Source organism: Saccostrea cucullata, unplaced genomic scaffold (genome assembly GCF_032062105.1).
Source record: "Saccostrea cucullata isolate Sc308-1 unplaced genomic scaffold, CSIRO_AGI_Scuc_v1 ctg112, whole genome shotgun sequence".
Taxonomy (NCBI): Eukaryota; Metazoa; Mollusca; class Bivalvia; order Ostreida; family Ostreidae; genus Saccostrea; species Saccostrea cuccullata.
In genome coordinates this window covers 799395-820870 of record NW_026939726.1, presented here as the reverse complement: position 1 = coordinate 820870, position 21476 = coordinate 799395, and the positions used below count along the sequence as shown (strand labels likewise).

Here is a 21476-nt window from a genome sequence, read left to right as displayed (position 1 = left end):
AATTTTGAAATGATCCCTGGATGATTTTGTCTCTCGGTACTCATCGCGAGATTTCCTTTCTATGAATGGATATAAACGAGGAGCATCGAATAAAGGCACTGAAAACTTTTTAAAACATGTCTTAAAATATTTTTTCTGCTTTGGTTTTTAAAGTTGAAATTTGTAAATATAAAATCATAATTTTATTTAAAAAATGAAAAACTTGCCTCGTGGTTTATAAGGTGCTTGAAATTAAAGTCATAAAGTTCCCGTTTCATTAAACGTGTAAGAAACCCAGACAAATCAAAATATGACGTAGTTCCCCTGAATTACTATATCTGAACCCCAGATATAGAAAAAGTATAAATACCCGACAGTTTTCGCTGTGAGGTTACTGTCTGTGGTTCGCCATTACAGAAGGCGAAAGTAACCGCGAAGTCATTGTGGTGTTTTATAAACAATGGCTTACACGGCAGATTCTAACGCACCTTTACGAGATGTAAAAAGAGTACAGTTTGGGATATTGAGCCCAGATGAAATTGTATGTGTTTAAATAGGTCTAGTATTAAAGTTATGCAATCAGCCTCTGGTGACTTAAATTTACGTAGGTCCAAAGATAACGCATATTTATGAAACAAAATGATGAGAATAAGAAAAACTGGTGGAGGACATACAGAATCCCCATTTTAATCAAGATCATTTCTGTAATGGGTAATTTAAATTGAAAGTTTAAGGATTTGTAATTTAAAGAAGAAATTGAGATTTAATTTCAAGGATGTCCATATTCCGAACTCCATATTGTCTTTTTGATGCATATATATTTTGATTATTGAAAGAAAATTCAAAAAAATTGTTATAGTTTTCTATCATGAGAATTGCCATTACAGAGACGTATGTCAGTTACTGATGGCGGCATCAAATACTCTGAAGTCACAGAAGGGGGGCGTCCAAAGCTGGGCGGACTTATGGACCCTCGCCAGGGCACGATTGACAGGACGGCTAGGTGTCAGACATGTGCAGGGAACATTTCCGAGTGTCCCGGACATTTCGGCCACATTGAGTTGGCCAAGCCAGTGTTCCACATTGGTTTCCTAGTAAAAACCATCAAAGTGCTCCGATGTGTCTGTTTCTTCTGTTCCAAACTTCTTGTTGACCCAGTTAGTATTGTTCTGTAACAAATCTATATTTACATGTTCAACATTATAATTAGTAATTTTTATAAGACAAGAAAACTTGTGCAGTAAAAATAATGTGAAGGTGTCCTGTTATGTTGTTAGTTAATTGTAATTTTCAACTTCATTTCAACAGACAAACCCAAAAATTAAAGAAATCTTGTCAAAGTCCAAAGCCTACCCTCGAAAACGACTGGTTGCAGTGTATGATCTGTGCAAGTCACGAAAAGTCTGTGAAGGTGGGGATGAAATGGATTCCAAGCTTGGAGATGAACAGGAAGAACAAAAGAAGGTATAATGTGTTTTTATTGCAGAAAATCAAAATTCCTTAGACTGTGTGACACTGTCTTAAATTTCCTTTGTAGAAGAAAAAGAGCACAAAAATAGTACATACAGGTGACTCTCGATCTCTCGAAGTTCAAGGGACCGCGAGAAAAGTTCGAGAGATCGAAGGGTTCGAGAGATGGAAAGTAAATAAAATCCGGAATTTTCAGTTCCGATCGTCGAAGTTCTACTTTTACATTTACCGGAAGTATATGTAAATAATGTCATTTGCACGTTTTCAATCGTATTTTACAGGTAATTTACTTGATATCAACAACAATGATTGTATTTCGAATAAATAAAACGAATTCATAAAGATTCAATATTTATTTGTTCCTATTGCATGATTATATGAAACCCGAATAGCAATTGTAGGTTTGGCTATTCCGTGGCTTGATCGGGTCCTTCACAAGTGCATGTTCGCCAGATTTTTCTTAATCGGTACTCTATCCTTGAGAAAAGAATTTCTTCTGTAATATTTCCCATACTGGGATTATGTAGACTCTATTTATTCATAATGAAAGTTAATTAGTCTATGGGAACTTACTGAAACGAACATCCATTAATTAATTTAAAAAAAAAATCATCGTCTCGGTTTCAATTCAAAATAAATTGTGATTTTTTTCAAATTTACCCTGTGAAAAATAGCCAATTAATTATAACAAAACACGGACGACCCACAGGTGTAGTGTCATCTATGTAAATACCCAATTAACACCTCCATGCCAGCCCATGGCTTTCACGGTTTCCAGGTAAGTCCAGACTGCATCAATTTTACGCTTGATTGGCGTGTATACACGCGCAAACAAAACTTCGAGAGATAGAGAGTAAAATTCAATGAAATATGTGTAACGGGACCCAGTTTTTAAGAATGTTCAGGAGTAAATTTGCTTAGTTATATAGAGGAAAAAAAACGGGACTGGAGGTTCACTTCGAGAGATAGAGAACTTTGAGAGATCGGAGTTCGAGCCATCGAGAGTCACCTGTATACATATAAAACATTTTCTGTTCATGTGTAAGTTTCCCTAGAAATCCTACTCTATGATCTGAACACACTGGAACACAAGACCTCAATTCTTAAGATATCTATAATATGACTCTGTTTTTGTGTAACTAAGAATTTCTTTTTGGTCTTTTGGCACTTGAGCACGTTACATGTATTTACAAAATGTTTATGTAGGGGCATGGTGGATGTGGTCGATACCAGCCTAAAATAAAGAGAACAGGACTGGAGCTGATAGCTGAGTGGAAGGATACAAATGAGGATTCGCAGGAGAAAAAGATTGTACTAACAGCTGACAGAGTTCACGAAATATTCAAGAGAATATCTGATGAAGAGTGTCAGGTATTGGGAATGGATCCTAAATATGCTCGTCCTGATTGGATGATTGTGACAGTAATGCCAGTGCCCCCTTTGTCTGTCCGTCCTGCTGTTGTAATGTTTGGATCAGCCAGAAATCAGGTATACAGATAACTTAGGAATCTTTAATACTGATATCTTAAATAACATAAAAATGTCAGTGATTTGGAAGTCAGATTATCTTTATGCATTTTTAACCTCAAATTTTTACAATCCTCCAAAATTTGGAAGTTTCTCCTCCATCCCATCAAGTTTTAGATATGAAAGTTTGACTGTATATATTAACAGTTCATAGTTTAAATGCATCAAAAGTGAATTCAATTTTCTTAACATTAATTTGGGGGGGGGGGATGAACTAGTTAATTTTGATAGGTCGAAGGTCATTTTAGAAAATGTTTCATGTAAAAATAATCACCTGTGTATAAACTTTGATTGACAGGATGACTTGACACACAAATTGGCGGACATCATTAAAGCAAATAACCAGCTACGGCGAAATGAACAGAATGGAGCTGCATCACACATTATTGCAGAGGACATGAAGATGTTACAGTACCATGTCGCGACTCTGGTAGACAATGAGCTGCCAGGTCTGCCAAAGGTTAGACACCAGCTACTTTGTTAATGAAAGTGTATATATTCATGTACTTGTATTTATATTGCTATACACCAATATTCAGAACACAAGTACATAATACTTGCTCATATATTCAATGCAAACTTTTTAAAAAGTGAATATTTATTGGGAATAGTCATAGATGGAAATGTTATCATTTTCAGGCAGTGCAAAAGTCTGGCCGTCCACTGAAATCTATCAAACAGAGGTTAAAGGGTAAAGAAGGTCGTGTCAGGGGGAACTTGATGGGAAAGCGTGTTGATTTCTCAGCCAGAACTGTCATTACACCAGACCCTAATCTTAGAATTGATCAAGTGGGTGTGCCACGATCCATCGCACAGAACATGACCTTCCCAGAATTGGTCACCCCTTTTAATATTGACAGGTCTGTGCAATAAAGTTGATGCATCGCAAGCTTAGAAATTCACTATGTGATACTTTGTGATTGCCTTAATAAAAGTTAAAAAAATAAAATATATCTTCCCTTCTGTCTAATTAAGGGTGATATTTAAAAAAAAACACAGAAAAAAGCTTAGAATAACTACTTGAAAAGATGCTGCATTTCTCTCGTACATGTTTCATCTTTAATGCAGAATGCAAGAACTTGTGAGGAGGGGATCCAATCAGTACCCAGGTGCCAAGTACATCATTCGTGACAATGGTGAAAGAATTGATCTGAGGTTTCACCCCAAAGCAAGTGACCTCCATCTACAAATTGGGTACAAGGTCAGTCATAATTTTTGGTTACATGTTCAGTAATTGCATGCAAAGCATTACCTCCCTTAAAATGCCAACTAAAATATTCAATTTTTGAAAGCAGTTGCGTCAGTTCTGAACATTTTTATGTAAACAGGTGGAGAGACACATGCAGGACAATGACTATGTGGTGTTCAACAGACAGCCTACTCTCCACAAAATGAGTATGATGTGTCACAAGGTCAAAGTTCTACCTTGGTCAACTTTCAGACTGAATCTTAGGTATGGAAGCACTGGTGTAAAGGATAACATTAAGGCCCATTATTGATATAGATGAACACGTAAACAAGTTTACTTTGTCAAAATTTTAGTCATAATCTGAAGTTCATGATTGGTGAATTATTGTTAAGATAATATTATTTCAGTGTAACCACACCATACAATGCTGATTTTGATGGGGATGAAATGAATCTCCACTTGCCCCAGTCACTGGAAACGAAGGCAGAAATCTCCAACCTGGCCCTTGTACCCAGAATGATCATCACCCCACAGGCTAACAGACCTGTCATGGGAATTGTACAGGACACACTGACTGCCGTCAGAAAAATGACCAAGAGGGATGTCTTCTTAGACAGGGTGTGTATTATATTATTGTAGATAAAAAAGAAACTGTGATGTGACTTCTGGAAAATATTTTCTTAGTCAGAACGATAATGTTGATAGCAAAACACATACAAAGTTAAGAACTTGAATCATGCTTTATAGAAATTCAGGTTGCCATTCTGAGTACTTGAAGCATGACGATTTTATTTTATAGGGTCAAGTCATGAACCTTTTGATGTTTTTACCCCGATGGGATGGTCATGTTCCTCAACCAGCCATTCTAAAACCTAAGCCCCTTTGGACAGGAAAGCAGCTGTTTTCCCTGGTTATCCCAGGTCGTACCAACTGTATCAGAACACACAGTACTCACCCGGACGAGGAGGATAAAGGGCCGTACAAGTGGATCTCCCCCGGGGACACAAAGGTAAGGGAAACTTTGAAATGTTAATTACATGTTTTGTTTATAAAGTGTTGATATGGAGAAAAGATGAATTCAGTGTTTTGAGTGGCTAATTTCGAATGTGTATTTGTGGTTTTAACAATCTATTAATTGTAAAGGATTTTTTGTTGTCTTATATGTAAAATACTTTAACTTACATATGTACATGTACTAGACTGAAAATTAGCTCCTAGAACTGATATATTTCTGTAGGTACTGATTGAGGATGGCATGTTGATCAGTGGTATTCTGTGTAAGAAGACTCTGGGAACATCTAGCGGGGCTCTGGCTCATGTTGTCTTCCTGGAGTACGGATGGGAGATTGCTGGTCTCATGTATGGCCACATTCAGACATTGGTCAACAATTGGCTGTTGTTGGAGGGACACAGTATTGGTATTGGGGACACCATTGCTGACCCCCAGACCTACTTGGATATCCAGGATACAATTAAAAAAGCTAAGGTAAAGCTTGTGTATAAATTTTAGTTATAGATACTTAGAGATAATGTATGAAAAAAACAAAATTATTTAGAGCAGCTATAGAAATTGCATATACATGTATCATTGCTGAATTGTGTGAATTTTATTTGCAGCATGATGTGATAGAAGTGATTGAGAAGGCTCACAATGACGACCTTGAACCCACCCCTGGTAACACTCTCAGGCAGACTTTTGAGAACATGGTAAATTGAAAAGTATATTAACATCTAGTTCTGTAATGGAAAAAAAAAAGTAAAAAACTTGGCACTCATCTTTCATGCCTGTAAAGCAGTAACACTGTAAGTATTTAAATTAATTTCAATAAATGCATTTTAAAGGTGAACAGAATTCTGAATGATGCCAGAGATAAAACAGGAAGCAAAGCCCAGAAATCTCTATCTGACTACAACAACTTCAAAGCTATGGTGGTGGCAGGTTCCAAAGGATCCAAGATCAACATTTCACAGGTTTGTGAGCTGATAACAAATAAACCAAGTGACAGTTTGGAAAGTAAATACATGTACAGTTATTTCTTGTGAGAAGAGCGTATATTTTGTCAAAATTAAGAACATGTTTTTCTCACAAACACTGGTGATACCAGGAATATAAAATGTCTGGCACCAGGTTTCACTAGCCCCAAGTAAATATTGTGAGAAAGAAACAACTAATTACAAAAAAGTTAATTCTTGAAAAAGAAAACTTCTCAATAAAATTTAAAGTTGTTATTTTGCATATATAAATAGCAGTAGAAATTCTGTGTATTGCACCTCATGACCTATATACTGCATGTGTTTACCAATAACGTTGAAGGAAAAAAAACGATCGTTTTTGGAAGTTCCATTTGGTTTCCGTCATAGAACTTTGCCTCACTTCATCAAGGATTTCGATTATGGTTTTGCCGGTAGGACGATAGTTTTCGGAAACTCTGAGAGGAACATGTTTTTCAACCGTAGGTTAGAACTCATACCTGGCCTCACTTCATCAAAGATGATTATGGTCCCGAGTCCAGAGGATTTGTAGAGAACTCATACCTGGCTGGGCTGACACCGTCAGAGTTCTACTTCCACGCCATGGGAGGTCGTGAAGGGTTGATTGATACTGCTGTCAAAACTGCAGAAACAGGTAATGGGGCAGAAAAATTTCAATTTGATACAATTAGTCACAAAAAATGTGTTTAGTTTTATCATTTCAATACGGAACAAACCTATTGTTTAAACATGATCATAAAATATGAAATAGAAAAAGTTTGCAAATTAAAAAAAAGTATGCCTTTTCAGGTTACATTCAAAGAAGACTGATCAAAGCTATGGAGAGTGTAATGGTAAAATATGACGGAACTGTACGTAACCAGGTAGAACAGCTAGTCCAGCTTCGTTATGGAGAGGATGGTCTGGACGCATGTCATGTCGAGTTCCAGACTATGCCTACCCTCAAGCCCTCCAACAAGGCTTTTGATAGGCAGTTCAAATTTGATGCAACAAATGAAAGGTTTGTTGGTGAAAAACAGCTCAAATTTGATAGAACATATGAAGTTTTTGAGAAAATTTCAAAGATTAGATTAAATTTATTCCAACAAAAGAAATTTTGCTTGTAACATTACAAAAAGTGAACATATGTAAGAGTTTGAAGTAGAATACATATATTACTGTCATAACATTCCATGTGGTATCATCTTTTCTTTCAGGAATATGAAGAAGTGTTTATCAGAGGAAGTGATCAAAGATTTGATGGGAGATGCCATTGCAGTGTCTCAGTTAGACAGAGAGTGGGAACAGTTAAAGGAAGATCGGGATATTCTCCGTTCTATCTTCCCTACGGGAGACAGTAAGGTGGTGCTACCCTGTAACCTACAGAGGATGATCTGGAACGCTCAGAAAATCTTCCGTATTGACGTTCACAAACCAACTGATCTTCATCCCATCAAAGTTGTAGAAGGTGGGTGTTCCAATCTGAACTATACTGTGTTCATTTCTCAAATAAAGACAATCTTCTTTATCGTAAATAAAAGTCTTATAACGTACATTTTTATAGGAATTGAGGAGCTGTGTAAGCGTCTGGTTGTGGTGGTAGGAGAGGACAGACTTAGTATCCAGGCTAATGCCAACGCTACTCTGCTGATCAAGTGTCTGATCAGATCTACACTGTGTGCAAAACGTGTGACAGAGGAGTTCAGGTTAAGTTCTGAGGCCTTTGAATGGCTCATTGGAGAAATCGAATCCAAGTTCCAGCAGGCACAGGTAAATGAAGATTTTGTTTTTAAATACATGTATAAGAATAGTGAATAGGTCATGTAAATATCATTATCTGCAAAATGTGTATTCTGTGCAGAGGATCCTGAAAGAATAAAAAATTGACAAAAAAATTATTTTAGGTCCATCCTGGTGAAATGGTAGGTGCCCTTGCTGCCCAGTCTCTGGGAGAACCTGCCACTCAGATGACACTGAACACTTTCCACTACGCTGGTGTGTCAGCCAAGAACGTAACCCTTGGTGTGCCCCGTCTGAAGGAGATCATTAACATCTCCAAGAAACCAAAGACACCATCACTGACTGTATATCTGATTGGCCAGGCTGCAAGGGATGCAGAGAAAGCTAAGGTAAGAAAAGACAAAGAAGGAGGAAAATAACTAGCCATGAAACCATCTGGACAGGAAGAAAGTTAATCTGAAGAAAAAAAAATATTAAAGTTTATATGAAATCTTTGCTTTGTAGGATGTGTTGTGCAGACTGGAACACACTACTCTGCGTAAGGTGACGGCTAACACTGCCATCTACTATGACCCTGACCCTCAGAACACAGTGATCTCTGAAGACCAGGAGTGGGTCAATGTCTACTATGAAATGCCTGACTTTGATGTGTCTAAAATATCTGCCTGGCTGCTGAGAATTGAGCTGGACAGAAAGAGAATGACAGACAAAAAGCTTACAATGGAACAGATCTCAGAAAAGATTACTGCTGGTAAGTTCATACACTGATCTAGGGAAGTGGAGAGTTTATAACTGACCTCACTGGAATGGAAAAATCTTGTAAACAATTTTTCATGATGATTTGAGTTGCTTTATTGTTGTTTTTTAAGGGTTTGGTGATGATCTGAACTGTATCTTCAATGATGACAATGCTGAAAAACTTGTCCTTCGTATCAGGATTATGAACTCAGATGAGAGCAAAATGAATAATGTAAGTATAAAATGTACAACATAGCATTCCTGGTATTAAATCTGGTTTTTTAAAATTGTCTTTCAAAAGAATAAAAATATGTCCACTTTTAATAAACATTCTTTGGATAATTTTTCAGGAGGAGGAAATTGTAGACAAAATGGAAGATGACGTTTTCCTGCGTTGTATTGAGGCCAATCTTTTGTCAGACATGACATTGCAAGGAATTGAGGCAATTGCCAAGGTATTGTCATTTAAATTAAGTACATGTGCATATTGAGGAACAAAATGTTTGATCTTGAATTTACATTGCAACAGTGTTTACAGTTATATAATTCATTTTTGTCTGACTAGGTGTACATGCATTTGCCAAACACAGAGGACAAGAAGAGAATCTTTATAACAGAGGAGGGTGAGTTTAAGGCAGTGGCGGAGTGGATCCTGGAAACTGATGGTACAGCTCTGATGAAGGTCCTCAGTCAGAGAGATGTTGACCCGATCAGATCCACAACCAACGACATTGTGGAAGTCTTCTCGGTATGTAAACATGCAAAATGCTTAGTCAATTGAATGGTTAAATAATAAATATGAATACAATTTCAACTTGTAATGAAAACTAGATAAAATTACATTAAATATACAAATTATCATTCAATTTTTGGAATTTTAAAATATTTTTTGTAGATCCTTGGGATAGAGGCTGTGAGAAAGTCCATTGAGAAGGAGATGAACCACGTCATTTCCTTTGACGGTTCCTACGTCAATTATAGACATTTGTCTCTGTTGTGTGACTCCATGACAGCTAAAGGTCATCTGATGGCCATCACAAGACATGGAATCAACAGACAAGAAACTGGGGCATTGGCTCGTTGCTCCTTTGAAGAGACGGTAAGTTTGATACATTGCCCTTTAAAATACATGTACATTTCATTATAATGATTTTTACTAAATACTTCAAAAAATACTCTGTAATCACTTTTTACATTTCATTATAATGATTTTTACTAAATGATGAAAAGTAAAAAAAATGTTTGAAGTTAAAAAGATTCAAATTTTGGCTTATTCTTCCTTAGGTGGACATTCTTATGGAGGCTGCCTCTCATGGAGAAATGGATCCAATGAAGGGTGTATCTGAGTGTATTATGCTGGGTCAGTTGGCTAGAATTGGAACAGGAAGCTTTGATTTGTTGCTTGATGCTGAGAAGTGCAAGTATGGTATGGAGATTCCAACCAACATTGGAGCTGGAATGCCAGGTGGAAGTAAGTCTTAGTCTTTTAATATATAGTATATATTATATTTATTTATTTACCGTATAACTGGTTTTTAATGCTTTTCCTAAAATAGGTATATTTATTTTTTGCGATTTTAATTTTTGCGATTTCACTTTGACAATAAAGTCTTTTTTTTATCATCTATTTTTATTTTTTATTGAACAAACCAAAGCAGTGACTCTCGATGGCTTGAACGCTTCGATGAACCTTTCCTCTATATAACTAAGCAAATTTACTCCTGTCTCTCGGTGTCAGAATGTTATCTCTCAAAGTTTTGATTGCGCTTGTAAGGAAGGCCTTGGGCTGTTGATTGGGTGTTTACATAGATGACACTACACCTGTTGGTCGTCCTTGTGTTGTTATAATTAATTGGTTATTATTCACAGGGTAAATTAGAAACAAAGTCACAATTACTTTGAATTGAAACCGAGACGATTTCTTTGAAATTAATTTATAGAAGTTCGTTTGTAAGTTCCCAGCTGAAATTTCATTTATGATTATAAAGAGTGTATATAATCAAGAAATTCTTTTCTCAACAGAATACCGATTAAGAAAAATCTGGTAAACATGGTGAAGGACCCGATCAAGCCGCGGAATAGCCAAATTCGGGTTTCATATAAATAAATCATGAAATACAATGTAGGAACAAATAAATATTGAATCTTTAGGAATTCGTTTTATTTTTTCGAAAAACAATCATTGTTGATATCAAGTAAATTACCTGTAGAATAGGATTGAAAACGTGCAATGGCATTATTTACATATACTTCCAGTATCCTGATCGCAACAAAATTCCGTTTTATTTACGCAATTGAATTTTTTGCGATTAAGACACCTGGAGTCCAGTTATACGGTATATTAAGGCCAAAAAAAATTAATCAATTGTTTCTCAGGCCAAAAAAATTAAAATTCAATGCGGCAGGCAGGCTTTTTTTTTTTTTTTTTTGAAGCAGGATTTAGTCTACACTTTTTTTTATAGTCATTTGTTCAATAAAATGATAATATCTACTAATTCTTAAGTTTTGTTCTCTGAAATTAGTTATAACATGTATTCAACTTTAAATAATGATATTCCAAACATTAATTTAAAAGTTAACTTATAAAATACTGTAGATTTAGAAGAAAGATATTTTTTTTCTAATAAAAACGTCTATCTTAGCTAACTCGATTTTCAGGATAAATAGAAAATTGGGTTATTTCCCTTTTCAATGGATCAATGCGGCCGTTTTTGACAATCTGCATTCAAATTATTCATAATTTTTTGTTAAAAACATTTTAAATGAAACCCTTCAGATACCAACAGAAATATTAAGATGTTTTATTAAAAGAGTTTCTGTTCTTATTTTAACCCTTTGCTTTTGATTTACAGTAAGCACTGGTTTGTTCTTTGGAGCTGGTGCAAGCCCAACAGCAGGAATGTCACCTCAGATGACACCTTGGCAGCAAGGAGCTACTCCAGCCTATGCCAGTGCTTGGTCACCTGGAGTGGGCAGTGGCATGACCCCAGGAGCAGCAGGATTCTCACCCTCTGCTGCCAGTGAGAGTGGGTACAGTCCTGGCTACAGCCCTGCCTGGTCCCCTCAACCAGGTTCACCAGGACCAGCCAGTCCATACATACCTAGCCCAGGAGGAGCTATGTCTCCCAGCTACTCTCCTGCCTCGCCCTCCTACGTGCCCTCCTCTCCGGCTGCTACACCACAGAGTCCTGGATATTCACCAACAAGTCCATCGTACTCGCCAACAAGTCCAGGATACTCTCCGACTTCTCCAAACTACAGCCCTACTAGTCCATCTTATTCACCAACAAGTCCAAGCTACAGCCCAACATCACCAAGTTACAGTCCGACGAGCCCATCTTACTCTCCAACAAGTCCAAGTTACAGTCCGACTTCACCTTCCTACAGTCCAACAAGTCCATCTTATTCTCCAACGAGTCCATCATATTCTCCAACCAGTCCTTCATACAGTCCTACAAGCCCTTCATATTCACCAACCAGTCCATCCTATTCCCCAACATCCCCCTCCTACTCCCCAACAAGCCCCTCATATTCTCCAACATCCCCAAGTTACAGTCCGACTTCACCAAGTTATTCTCCCACCTCCCCCAGTTACTCTCCTACCAGCCCAAGTTACTCCCCAACTTCTCCAAGCTACTCTCCCACCAGTCCATCTTACAGCCCTTCAAGTCCTTCTTACAGCCCAAGTTCTCCAAGTTATTCACCAACAAGTCCTAGTTACAGCCCTACAAGCCCAAGCTACTCTCCCAGCAGCCCTAAGTACAGTCCTACAAGTCCTTCCTACTCCCCGACCAGCCCTTCCTATTCCCCCAGCTCCCCGCAGTACTCCCCATCATCTCCAAAATATTCCCCCTCAAGTCCTTCCTATTCCCCCAGCAGTCCAAAATACACCCCCAACTCCCCAACATATTCCCCCTCCTCTCCCAACTACAGTATCAATGAGTACAGTCCAAGTTCTCCAAGATACAGCCCCAGTCCAAAGTATTCTCCCACATCTCCCACATACTCCCCCACCAGCCCCAGGCATTCCCCAGCCAGCCCCTCATACTCCCCCACCAGCCCTCAGTACACCCCAACTAGCCCTACCTACACACCAACATCCCCTCAATACTCTCCTACCAGTTCACGTTATTCCCCTGATACACCTGGATCACAGTGAAAAACTAAAAGGTTGTGAACTGAGTAAGACACATTCTGTGCATGGTGCATAATCTTCGAGAGTGATTGATAAAGACAAGACATGTGGCAATACACGTTTGAGTTGAAGTGTTTGACAATGTAGTGAAGTACATGTATCAAACGTCTGTAAAAAATATCAACTCATTTGTAAATAATCATCATCAGAAGGAGCTTTAATGCCTCGAAAAAGCTGAAAGTTGTAAATACATGTATTAAATCATTTGTTTTTGAGGTAAAAAAAAAAAAACATGTATGTGTTTGAATTTTCTTTTCACATATTTTTTTCTGTGAATTAAAATATGCCTTTTTGACTTTGTATCATTTACAAGACATTTTCATCCTTGAATCATTCATTTCTGTAAATAGTCTTAACACAGTGTTCATGCAAACTTTAGTTTGTTTTCATGCCAAGTATAAGTTCATCATGTTACAAACTGTCAATGCTTGATTTGAACTGTAATCATATTTTGGTATTTATGTTCATAGACTTCATACATTATTTGGTGCAGAACAAAAAAGAGTGAGTTAGATGAAACATCTAATAATTATTTTTTCACCTTATTTTGTCTGTGTCTCATTTGTTGTGAAGAAAATATATTATGTACAGTGTTTACTTTTCAACTGTAAATATGACTATAGATTTTATTATATTTTTAATCCAAGAAGTTGTTATTTGTATTATGAATCCTTACAAATGCACCTTTTGTCATTATGACTTGGTGAGCATTGAGATACTTGTGTTCATGCTTACTTTGCTTTAGATGATTTGTATTAATCTTGTGCAATTGAAACAATCTGTAGTTACATGCTTTTATGTGAATTTATAGATAAAACCTATGTTTGATGATTGACTAATGTCATCTGTACATGTATTTTGTTATTGCAAAAAAAAAAAGGGGGGGGGGGGAGAGAAGATAGTGCTTTATTCTAATCGATAATATTTTTTCATGAACAGAAATTGATGTATGTATGTTGCTAAAGTCTGACAGGTTATGTTGAATATTTGGAAAAAATTCATCATTTTAAGTTTGTTTGTATTTTTAATTTACTAACATTAGAAGTGTTTTGTAAAGTTAAGTACAATTCATGTATAAGTATATTTTACAGTGAATTGAAAAATGTGTTTTCATAAGGAAAGTTGTCTCAGTTATACACGTACAATTCAAGTTGATGTTTCATTATGCTATTTCTGAAATATTTTTGCTAGACTGAGTACATGTATATGAGTAACTTGTGGTAAAATGTAACACATTCAAAGCACCTTTTGCTACCAGCACTGATATATTTGCAATTACAAACTCCAGAAAATTTGTCATTTGGGAAAATGTCCATTCTGATCAAAGAATTAGAATTTGAACAAGCAACTGATCTGTACTTTAAAATATGAAGGTAACTTGTTTTTTACTGCATTTTCTGTTTAGAAGTGAAATGTTCTATTTACAGAATTGCTGATTTGATTAAAATAAAAAGGTTATAAAATGTAATTTTGTACTTGTTTTTTCTCTCCAGTTTGCTGTTTGAGTAGAAAATTGATATTTTAATTGAAAATGATATTAGAATTATCGCATTTTGATCATACAAGAAGAAGGTTCGATTGAACTGTGGTCAATAATAATGGGTATTTGATTTGAAATGGGGGTGATCATGACAAGGAGTATGTACACATAGGAATGTGACTGTTCAGCAGGGGATGCTCACTCCTCCATGGCACCTGATCCCACATCTGATGTTTTAGAGCTCCGTGTTTGCTCTGCTCTTGATTTGAATTGAATTGTTTGAGTAAGCTTTTGAGCTTGAATAATATGATATCTCCATATATTTCATCTACAAGTATTTCATGAAAAGTTTGCAAGTCTTGCTCATGTGGAAATAACATGTGCATTGCAAACATGTAATTTTAGCATTTTTCAGTAGTGCTGTATTTGATCAGAAACAATCCACATTTTTTTAAACAATAAATTCTGTAGATCTTAGCTTTATTAAAACAATACAACTAGTGAGAGGTCTATTTGTCTCGGCCTAAATGAATACAATTTTATGTAATGATTCACAGGTACTTGGCTATTGGTTTATGAATATACACATACTAGGAAGTAAATAGTGTAAATTTACTTACATATTAGTAGGTATATAAAATATACTTTATAAACCATAACCCAAGTGCATGCGTGTGCATTTTGAATTCTTTTTTAAAATTATAATTGATTAGGCCTATATCAACAACAAAATTTATCTGTACGAATTTACCTTGTACAACTTATCAAATACCTGCCATCCGACAATGGAAAACACACCAAAAAGCAAGAAAACAGGTAATATTTTTAAAAAGGTACTTAGTCTGAATAGAAAGATTTTTTTTATTTGAATAAGTTCTAAAAGAAATGGTGCATCACAAAATATCGACTAAATGTCCTTGTCTTAATAGATGACAGGGATATAGACTTATCAATATAACGCAACAGAGGAAATTCAAAAGTAACAATGAATTAATTACAGCATAATGGCCCGATACGATAGTGACGACGATAGGAAGAAACGAAAAAAGAAGAAAAAGAAACATTCACGATCTAGGTTTGTATGGATAAAGCAGTATACAATTCAGTGATAATCAAAGAACATTAGTGTTCAATGATGTTTATTAATCATGAGTTTTATAAACCATGTGTTGCTTGTTATTAATTAAGAAATAAGAAATAAGGTATCATTTTTGAACATCGATCGGGATAGAAATACGGGTTGGTCATGAGAACAAATTCCATAAAGCCTGAATTCCATAAAGCCCGAAGGGCTTTATGATGAATTTGATCTCGTACCTACCCGTATTTATAGCCTGATAGATGTTTTAAATTAAAATGAGACCTTATTACTTATATTTACATTTGTGACTTACCGTATTCATATTTTATATTTGCCTGATTATGATTTTTAATGCGTGAAATGTTTTGTTTTCCAAACTCAACGGCATATATGTAATCCATTGAATGTGCGTCAACCCTTTTAGACGTCACTGAGAAATTACGGCGAACGTTTATGATGTTCGAGGAACCTGTATTGATACGGTTATAGATACGCATTGCTTTCAGTAGTGTTATATAAAGGAAAACATTTGCAAATGTAAATATTTAAAAATATAATATTTTGTAAGTCTTATAACTAACTAGTAATCAGATGTGAAGTGGATCAAGTCATTTTAATGAGAGATATAGATAGATTTGTGCTTATAAAGTTCAACAATCAGATCCTCTATGCAATAATCACGGTACCAAATGAAAAAGTCTAAGCTTAGTCAGATTTAATTTATTTAATTTATGTTCAGATCTGTAAGTAGCAGTGACAGCAGAGTATCATCGTCCAAGCATAAAAAATCAAAAAAGTCCAAACATCGTAGAAGGTCCCCATCATCTTCCCCAGAGAGGTCACGACACAGGCGATCTCGTTCTAGGAGTAGAAGAAGATCACGCAGCTTTGATAGAGATTCTAGGTACAGGTCAAGGTCACGCAGCAGAGATCGGTATTCCAGGCGAAGGTCTAGAAGTCGGGACAGAAGATCCAGATCATCCAGTCGCAGCAGACGCCGTGCAAGATATTCCAGGTCAAGGTCGTCAAGTCGAGACAGATATCGATCAAAAAGGTTCATAATATATTCATATTTTCAACCAAATTTTTTTTCAAACCTGAATGATGAATAATGCATTAATAATTGTTAATTTTGATTCTCTAGGTCTAGATCAAGAGACAGGCACAGAGATAGAAGTCCAAGGAATAAATCTACTGAGTAAGCATGAACTAAAGTTTGTTATAATTATTGGTTACAGAAACTCTAAATAAGTACATATGACTCACTTGAAGAAAGAAATAAAAAGTGAATACCTGTATTTTTATGATGAAATTATCAAAAAAAAATATTTTAATTTATTGGGGTCAATGTTTGTAAGTTAAACAAAATTTTTTTGTTTTTGATGGGACATAATTTCATGGGTAATTCGTCTATTCAGAGGACTCAATGAATAAATAAATTGACAAAAGAATTGATCGTGGAGATGTAAATTCATAGATGAAAGTGACCCACAAAATCCATGGACATTGGTCCACTACTGACAATGATTCCAGAGTATTCATGAAATTCAGATGTGATCATGAATGTCTGATATTTTGAAGTTGAAATATTTACAGGTACCTTAATAAACTGTCGATTATGTTAACGGACAAACTGTATTTATAAATGAATTTTCCTTTCACTGTAGTGATCCCTGTGCAAATTTTCCAGGATTTGCAGACATGGTAAGGTTTTTCTACTTTAAATAAAGAATGATTATTAATTTCACAATTCTAAAGGAAATTAAGTTTGATTCTTTACAATTTTTCATGATTTAAGGACGTTCGATCCTGCGCTTTTGAGTCGATTTTGGTCTGGACCTTTATTTCTAAATTCTGCATCGTTTTTAAGTTTTAACGTTGAATTTAGATTCTACAATGCAAATTAAATTATATCCATTGCAAAAACCGCAATCAAATTCTATTCAAGAAGGGTTAAGCCAGGGACTGTATTTTGTGGCACAAAAAAATTATCAATTTATCCCTTTTGAAATACTGTTAATTTTAGATTCCTATTTTTCCATGCTGGTTGCACACAAAGCTGTTTTTTGCAGTGTAATGTGTTATGCGTGTTCTGAAATATCTGTTAAATTATTTCTAATGGCATATAGTATAGAAATATATTCTGAAAGTCCAGGAAAAAATTTAGCCAATTTTAACAGAAAAATTCAAAATTGACAATTTTTTCGTAATACCTAAATATTTACATCACATATCCCCACTTTTAATGTTCTTTTCTTAATATTTCAGATAACTTTGACCTATCTGCTAAAATTCAGCAAAAGTTTAAGACTTTAAAATAATTTTCTTCCTTATAAAAAATTTTAATGCCAGAAAAATCACATTTTGTGAGTGCAGAAAGGTCAAATAATTGATTATGCGTAGCAATTTGAAACTTTTTCTTAGTCACAATTTTAAAGTGTCTTTTTTTAAATATAAAATTATAGCTTATTTTGTTCCATGCTTTATTTGGATAAAAAAATATTGGATGAAAAACGTTGAAGATGTAATTTTTTTTATTAAGACATAGATTTCAGTGCAAAAAGGTCATTAAGTTTATTTTGATTTGATTTTTGATTCTTGTGTGCACAATTTTTCATGATTTTAATACAAATCCAGTCTTCCAGAATGATCATAAAATACTTCTTTTTTAGACACCTTCTGAGCAGGCACAGATCAGGATGCAAATGGCTCTTAAAGCTGCAGGTAAAGTCATCTACTAAGTGACAAATTTACATGAATTTTCAATTTTTTTTAAAACTTGGTTTTCTTTTCATTGATTTTTAAATGAAATGAACAGTATGATATAATCCAGGAAATTGTTAATAATACTGTATGTACGTGTACATACATGGGCGTATTCAAAATTAAGTGCATTCACTAGGTATAGAGTTATTTTAGCACTATACTCACTTCTGCACCATAGCCATGTATTGTAATTAAAAATGACTTTTAGGGGTATTCATTAAATAGCACATTGTTGTCAGTGCCAAAGCCAGCAAAGTATTCAGCCCGTTTTTCTTAGTAAATATACAGTATATTGGAGAGATAAAATTGTTTGTTGTATTAATTTCACATTTGCAAAAAAATATCATTTGGAATTTCAATGTTTTCAGTACCATAATCAGATATTTTTAAAATGACCAACTTATTTTTTTTCTCACCTAATTATCAGCTGCAGCCGATGAGAAAATCAAGGAGCAGACCACAAGTACAAAGGAAAGTAAATCAATCAAAGAGCAGCTACAGTTTTCTAATGCTGTCAAGGAAATCGAGAGTTCTTCTTTTGTCCAGTCTACATTCTCCTCCAACAGAACAGTAAGTTTATTTTGATCTTTTTTCTTTTTATTCTATCAGGGATATATATACTAACGGGATAAGCAACTCCTATATGGCCATGTTTATTTACCCAAAACATCACGCACAACACTACAAGTTTTTCAAACTACATTTATTCCCAGTAATCAGGGTGTTTTCTGATTTATATCATTTATTCCTTTTATGTATTGGAATTGATTTATTAATGATATTTAAAGCATAATAATAGTATAATTTAAATATAAAGAAAACAAACACCGAAATCAGCGATTTCTCGGAAACATGGCCGATCAGGGCATGGGCTGTTTTTGCATAAAACAAAATTACTACTAAGATAAGGAGTATAATACGTGCTAAAAACAAATCTTGAATGATTTTATTGACAGATAATTAAAGGATTTGATCTCAAATATGCGATAGCTTATGAGATATAATTAAAGTTGACTTACGAAATCCTGCGACTTACGAGATATCACAAGACTTGCGGTAGTTGCCTATCCCAATAGTATATAGGTCCCTGATTCTATTATTCATTTTTATGTGATAATTATGTGAATAAGATCTGAAATATTGAGACTACAAGGTATTTTTTGACATGTTCATATTTCAATATGAAGGTTTAAAAATAATGCAAGATTTTCATCATTTATTATGAATCTGGAAGCATTTTTTTTTTATTGCAAGGAAAGTTTAGGTCAATTTCAGTATTTAAATTTGTTTTCATTCTGAAGTACATGTAAAATCTTATTTTTTGTGAATTGGTATGAAATTATTTTTTTTTAACCTTTTGAAATTTTGTTTTTCAGGACAAAGATAAGACAAGTTCAAAAGAAGAGAGTTTTTCATTTGGTACAGCTGCTGAGTTCAAACCTGACATGGCAGTGAAAAAAATACTTGAGGTGGATGACTTATCAAAGCTTGCTCATTCCAATGTGAGTACATGGTACAGTCATTGTAAGAAAAAAAACCAAATACACACAGATTCATATAATTGTAAAATGTAAGAAATACCAAATTGTCTACATTAGTAGGATCAAAAGTAAAAAAAAAAATACTTATCTTAATTAAAATTAGTAAAAAAAAACATTGAATGGAAAGCCTTCAGATATCAAAAAAGATAGTAATCATGAAAAAATTAGGAAAAAATCAGCAATGTAGAAGTAATTCCCTGCTAACCTTATACCTCTTTAGAGTAGATATATGTATAATGCCTATTTTTGGTGTGTATTGTAGCTGTTTGTGGACCCTGATGTTAAGATGGATCAGTGGATCGAGAGACTGAAATCTCTAAGGCAACGAAAACTGGAAGGAGAAGTGATAAAGTGAACAATGTTTTACTGCCTTTTGATGAAGGATGCTGCAGTGCTTTTAGAGAGACTAAGCAAACCATTAAAATAGCAACAATTTAAGAAACACAGTGAAGAAATATTATTTCATAAACTAAAACATAATTTTTGTGTGTTTGCTGTCATATTGAAAAGAAAAACAAAACAAAACAAATTTTAAGGATTGACACTGTATGTTAAGCTTCCATCTGCATAAACAATTTTGTTAAGCTGTTGCTTTCAGTTACGTTTTGATAACCTGCCAGTTGTACATAATTGTCATCTTTTAATTTTTATTTATTGAGTAGATAATCTATATACATAAAAAATTAAAAACACATATATAGTAATTTTTTTCAACCAGACTATTTCATCTTAAAACTGTTCATCTGTTACAATGTACCAATACAGCTGTACTTCTGTTTGTTTTGATGAGGATTAAACATGCAAAATGTGAGTTCAGTCTCTTGTTATCTTTATATAGAACATTGAAGTGTCTTTCAGAAATACATGTAAAATATGGTTAATCATGCCCTAAAGAATACATAACAAAGAAAAAAACTGGAGACCAACACCTAAAGCTTGACCAAGGACAGGTCATTAGAACAATCAAGCATATTATCTATTGAAGTACGAAAGTCTGCATTATATTTTGTTTACAGTTATGTCATCTGCATTTTTTGCTTCAATACATATATTTTTATGCTTGCTTATTAGCATATTTTAAGAGATTATATTCTTAATAATCATACTCCCATGTAAAAGATTGATACTGTATTTTGGTCCCACCTTATCCCCGGGCACCTTGATTTGATTTTTTTAAAAATTGATTTTCTATATATATTCCCACCTGAAATTAAAATTTTATTCCCTTCTATGATCCATCCTACACCTTGGGACCAATTTACTTATTAGGTATATTCCCATGAAACTTGAAGGAGTAATGGACAATCAACATCCTGACCCAGGGATGCTTTGTGGAATTTACTATATCTTCTGGTTCTAGAGAAAAGGTTAAAAGTATATAAAGTTTATAGAAAGGCAACAAGTTATCAGAAACTAATGGAATATATAAATTATACATTTGCACATATCCTATTTATAGATTATCAATTTCATATCTTCAAATTTTACTGATTCAGAATACCTGCATGGGTATTTCAGAAAAATACAGGTCTACAAAAAAGAAATATTGAGATTTTTTAAATTCTATCAGAAGTGTCTATGTTTTCATATTATTTTTAAAATATGTATGATACCTTGTATAAAAAAAAATATATGTGTGATGAAGCTTATTAAAAAAAAAATCCGGATCCCTGAAGTCTGTCAATTACAATTTTTTTATTTTATATGTCTCCCGCCATTTTTTAACCACAGAGGCCAAGGATTTTTTAGAGGTATGTTACTATTTTACAGGAAATTAACATTGAGATAACTTTATAGAT

General features: G+C 34.5%; 2 protein-coding genes across 2 annotated transcripts; both read left to right on the top strand.

The window, feature by feature from the left end:
* The first annotated feature begins 351 nt into the window (after nucleotides 1-351).
* On the top strand, nucleotides 352-14277 carry LOC134253765 (DNA-directed RNA polymerase II subunit RPB1-like). Its single transcript, XM_062736352.1, has 26 exons — nucleotides 352-520; nucleotides 867-1136; nucleotides 1288-1443; nucleotides 2656-2937; nucleotides 3275-3436; nucleotides 3616-3836; nucleotides 4045-4177; nucleotides 4305-4429; nucleotides 4573-4783; nucleotides 4965-5174; nucleotides 5403-5651; nucleotides 5783-5872; nucleotides 6008-6179; nucleotides 6505-6561; nucleotides 6657-6791; nucleotides 6947-7157; nucleotides 7354-7604; nucleotides 7701-7906; nucleotides 8041-8265; nucleotides 8381-8627; nucleotides 8746-8846; nucleotides 8965-9069; nucleotides 9180-9362; nucleotides 9510-9713; nucleotides 9899-10085; nucleotides 11467-14277. The coding sequence occupies exons 1-26, from the start codon at nucleotides 440-442 to the stop codon at nucleotides 12771-12773; spliced, it is 5781 nt and encodes a 1926-aa protein (XP_062592336.1). The 5' UTR covers nucleotides 352-439; the 3' UTR covers nucleotides 12774-14277.
* A 755-nt stretch (nucleotides 14278-15032) lies between these two features.
* LOC134253764 (serine/Arginine-related protein 53-like) lies at nucleotides 15033-20367 on the top strand. Its single transcript, XM_062736351.1, has 9 exons — nucleotides 15033-15105; nucleotides 15290-15364; nucleotides 16110-16424; nucleotides 16515-16568; nucleotides 17038-17074; nucleotides 18043-18094; nucleotides 18564-18706; nucleotides 19513-19638; nucleotides 19940-20367. The coding sequence occupies exons 2-9, from the start codon at nucleotides 15294-15296 to the stop codon at nucleotides 20030-20032; spliced, it is 891 nt and encodes a 296-aa protein (XP_062592335.1). The 5' UTR covers nucleotides 15033-15105; nucleotides 15290-15293; the 3' UTR covers nucleotides 20033-20367.
* The last annotated feature ends 1109 nt before the right edge of the window (nucleotides 20368-21476 follow it).